Here is a 3799-nt window from a genome sequence, read left to right on the forward strand (position 1 = left end):
CTGCCTGACCTGCTGAGTTCCTCCAGCACTTTGTGTGTGTGTGTGTGAGAGAGAGCAGGAAGCCGCCGCTCCGGGTGCGGGAAGGAGGAGGGAACTGACCCGGAGCACCGATCGCAGCTCCCCCCCCCCCCGCTGGAAGGAAGCGGGCCCAGGGCCGGGAGGAGAGCCAGAGATGTGGGCGCCGGAGAGGAGCGCCTTCCTGCACGTCCTGCTGCTCTTCGGCCTGTGCATCGCCGTCACCTGCAGCGGCGTCCTGGACGGCGTGTGGACCGAGCTGGGCTACGAGCACTACGCCGAGCGGCCGGTGGCCTGGCTTCCGCGCTCCCTGGCCATGCCGGCCAACTCGCTGGTCAACCTGGGCTACTCGGCGCTGGGGGCGCGCTGGCTGCGGCAGGAGGCGGCCGGCGACGGCTACTACAAGGACGCGTTCGCCTGGATGGTGCTGGCCTACGGGCCGGTGCAATGGGCCCGGATCGCCTGGCAGGCCCAGCGCCCGGCCGTGCTCGACCAGTGGCTCACGCTGCCCATCTTCGCCTGGGTGCCGGTGTGGGCCGCCTACCTGCTGGCGGGAGAGGAGGACGGGAGGATCCGCCGCCTCCCCAGGGCGCTGGCAGTCGAGGCGGCCTCGATCGCCAGCTACGGCCTGGCGCTGGCCCACCGCCGCGGCTTCGAGCTGGCCCTGGGCTGCCACATCGCCGCCGCCGTGTTGGCCGGGCTGGCGGCTCAGCGCCGCCTGGGCGATGCGGTGTCTCGGCGGCACCTGCTGCAGGCAGTGGCCTCCTGCGTCGGCTTCGTAGTTCTGAAGCTGCTGGACCTGCCGCTGGGCCGCCTGGACCCCGGGCTCGGCCTCCTGTCCGGGCCGCTGTCCGGGCACTTCTTGTCCAAGCTCTGCGACCTGCTGCAGATCCACTACAGCCTCTGTTTCCTGCAGCACCTGGCGCGACGGAAAAATCTGAAGCACAAGTAGCGCTGATACTTTTTATTTCCAAAAACAAACTCTTTTTCCATAAAAATATAACCAGAAATACAATGCAATGGGTGCATGTCTCTCTTTACATTCATTGTGCCAACAACGCATCAATGTCACGTTTCATCTTTAAACCCATGAAGTCCTGTGTTGCAGGGTTTTGACCCGAAACATCCAAACCCACCCCCACAGCTGCTGCTCGACCTGCTGAGCGCCTCCAGCAGATTGTTTGTTACCCATGAAGTGTCACATACAGTAATGGGACAAGCTACAGCCCCAAGTCCCAAAGTGAAATTAAAAACTTCATTGTGAAATGTACAATGAAATAGGTACAACTATCTAGAACGCTAAGAGGATATTGTATCTGTTTTTTACATCAACCCTTCGCCAATGCTACAGTGACAGCAACAAGTTGTGCTGATACTTTTTATTTCCAGAAACAAACTTTTTTGAACAACAACTTGGACTCCTGCTGTGTCAATTTGGACTGCACATGTTGCCATAACGATTGACTTTTAGTGGCTCCAAAGTGATGGGAAAGTGCATTTGAAATTTTCAATACCCTCTTTGCCTTCCCTCGAGTTTTTCCACTGCTCACAGGCAAACCTTTTGGACCAGATGTACCAATTGGAACCACCAGCCCAAATCTGAATGATAATGTGCTGGCCGGGTGCAGTAATTTCTATCTTATATGCCAATAGGAGCTCTGATTTAACATTTCATTGTAAAGGACTATATCTCAGTGAAGAAATCCCATGGGAGAGGTCAAGTGGAAATCTGTCAAGCCATTCAGCTAGATCATGGCTGATCTATTTCAGCTCCCCATTGCTAACCAATTATGTCAATGGCATGAGTTCACATCTATGGATAAGACAAAGACATTGTGTGGGAATTTCTTATTGAGCATCCTCTCGGCATATTAAGAATGATTACTAACTATTGTACTGAGGACAAATTAATCCCAGAGAAAGATGAAACCTGCATCCCAATAAAAGCTGGTACCTACATCCCTGGGAAAACTGCTGCCTACAATTTAGGAACTGCAGGGTTGAAAGACTAAAATCAGTTGGATTTTTCAGTTGTTACAAGACCTTTATCAGCAGCCTGTTCATTCCATTTGTACTCTGCAATCTCTTGCTAAACCATTAAAAAAAACTTTGCTCTATTGAACTGTAACCAGATGAAGTAATAAGTTCCTGACAATGCCTAGATTACTGATTAATTGAAAGCTGCTCCTGAATCTAATTAACCACTGATGCCTGTACAGCAGTGCCCATCTTGCAAGACACAGTGATGCAGCTGCTGCCTGATAGTGCCAGAGACATGGGTTCAATCTTGACCTCAGGTCCTGCCTCTGTGGGGTTTGCATGTTCTCCCTGTGATCGTGTGGGTTTCCTCCAGGTGCCCTGGTTTCCTCTGACATCCCAAAGATGTGCTGGTTGGCAGATTGATTGGCTGCTGGCAAATAGAAGACAGCAGCCACTGTCAGAACAAGAGCAGTGAGGAGACATGGTGCCTGAGGGCCATGAGACAGTGCCTGAACGGCAGTAGGAGCAAGAGAAATGGGAGGAACAAGCGGAAGGATATGTAGTGCTCCAGCTGGGGTCTCACCAAGGCTTTAGACAGCTGAGGCATAACATCCTCCCCTGTGCATGGCCTTGTTTCCCAGCTTAGTAAAGGAGGCAGGCAATGTCCAGTGCCAGCTATTCTTTTTAATAGCCGTTTTTCACAACTAGCCTATAAAATAACATGAAATTTATTTGTGCACTGCACAATTAAATGGTCTTTTACATTTGGAGGAGATACTTGTAGCCACCACCTGCTTGGTTTTTATATTGCCCTAGCAGTTGTGCCACAACAAACATCCCTTCTGGCATTTATCTTACTGCAGAGAATGAGAGAATGTGACTTGGTCATTTTTTTCTCCTCTGTATCCCACAGTCATGCAGTATGTGGCTGTGATAATAACTGTGTCTTTAAGGGCTGGAGCCCTTCTCAGTTTGCTGCACAGCAAATTTTCAGAAGCAGCAATCCATATTATGTATTTTGGCAGGAAACTATTTTAGTGCATTTTTGTGGGTGCAGACTGCATGGATGACGTGTCCGATGTCTTTCTGACCTGTTTCACAATGTTTTGCAAGGTCCCAAATCAAACAATGGTTTAGTGCATCAAAAAAAAGGCGAATCTCATTTTCTAGGCTGTAACACCATGGGGGTGGGGGTGGGGGGAGGAGGAAGGAGATGGGTAACTATGCTTGTGACATCAGTTGTCAGAATTTGTTGGTTAATGATGTGGTACTGGGCAGTGAAAAAGATAAATATAATATGGCTGAGTTAATTTGAGCAATAAATGCTGTCCTGGCCAGCAAAGCCCACATACAATGAATTTTTAAAAAATGCTTTTGTGGAATCAACCTTTAATTTGACAAGTAAAGTTTTCTGAGGATGTAGTTGGCAGCACAGATGCCCCTTGTCCTGAAACATTTCTGCAGGTGAATGATGGGACCTAGTGGATACATATAGTATATCTAGATGTTTGATAAGGTGACACACAAGAGCTATTATGTAAAGTAAGGGCTTATTGGGTTGTGGTTTTATTTTAGCTGGATCGAGGATTGGTTAGAAGGGCTATGAGAATGAATTTCCTTTTCATGTTGGCACTTACTATTGAGGAGTGACAAGGATCAGGAAGGTGGCTTCAGCTATTTAGAATCTCTGTTAATCACAGATGAAAGGAGAGTAGTGCATCCAGCAAAAAAAATCTGCTGGAGGAAATCAGTGGGTCAAGCAGAATCTGTGGAGACAAAGGAATGGTCAACATTTCCAGTCGAG

General features: G+C 49.4%; 1 protein-coding gene across 1 annotated transcript; it reads left to right on the top strand.

Annotated features, from left to right (window-relative positions):
• Positions 1–23: 23 nt before the first annotated feature.
• tmem187 (transmembrane protein 187) lies at positions 24–2132 on the top strand. Its single transcript, XM_052021109.1, has one exon. It carries the CDS (start codon positions 173–175, stop codon positions 965–967), a length of 795 nt encoding a protein of 264 aa, XP_051877069.1. The 5' UTR covers positions 24–172; the 3' UTR covers positions 968–2132.
• The last annotated feature ends 1667 nt before the right edge of the window (positions 2133–3799 follow it).

This window comes from Pristis pectinata, chromosome 1 (assembly GCF_009764475.1).
Source record: "Pristis pectinata isolate sPriPec2 chromosome 1, sPriPec2.1.pri, whole genome shotgun sequence".
NCBI classification, from domain to species: domain Eukaryota; kingdom Metazoa; phylum Chordata; class Chondrichthyes; order Rhinopristiformes; family Pristidae; genus Pristis; species Pristis pectinata.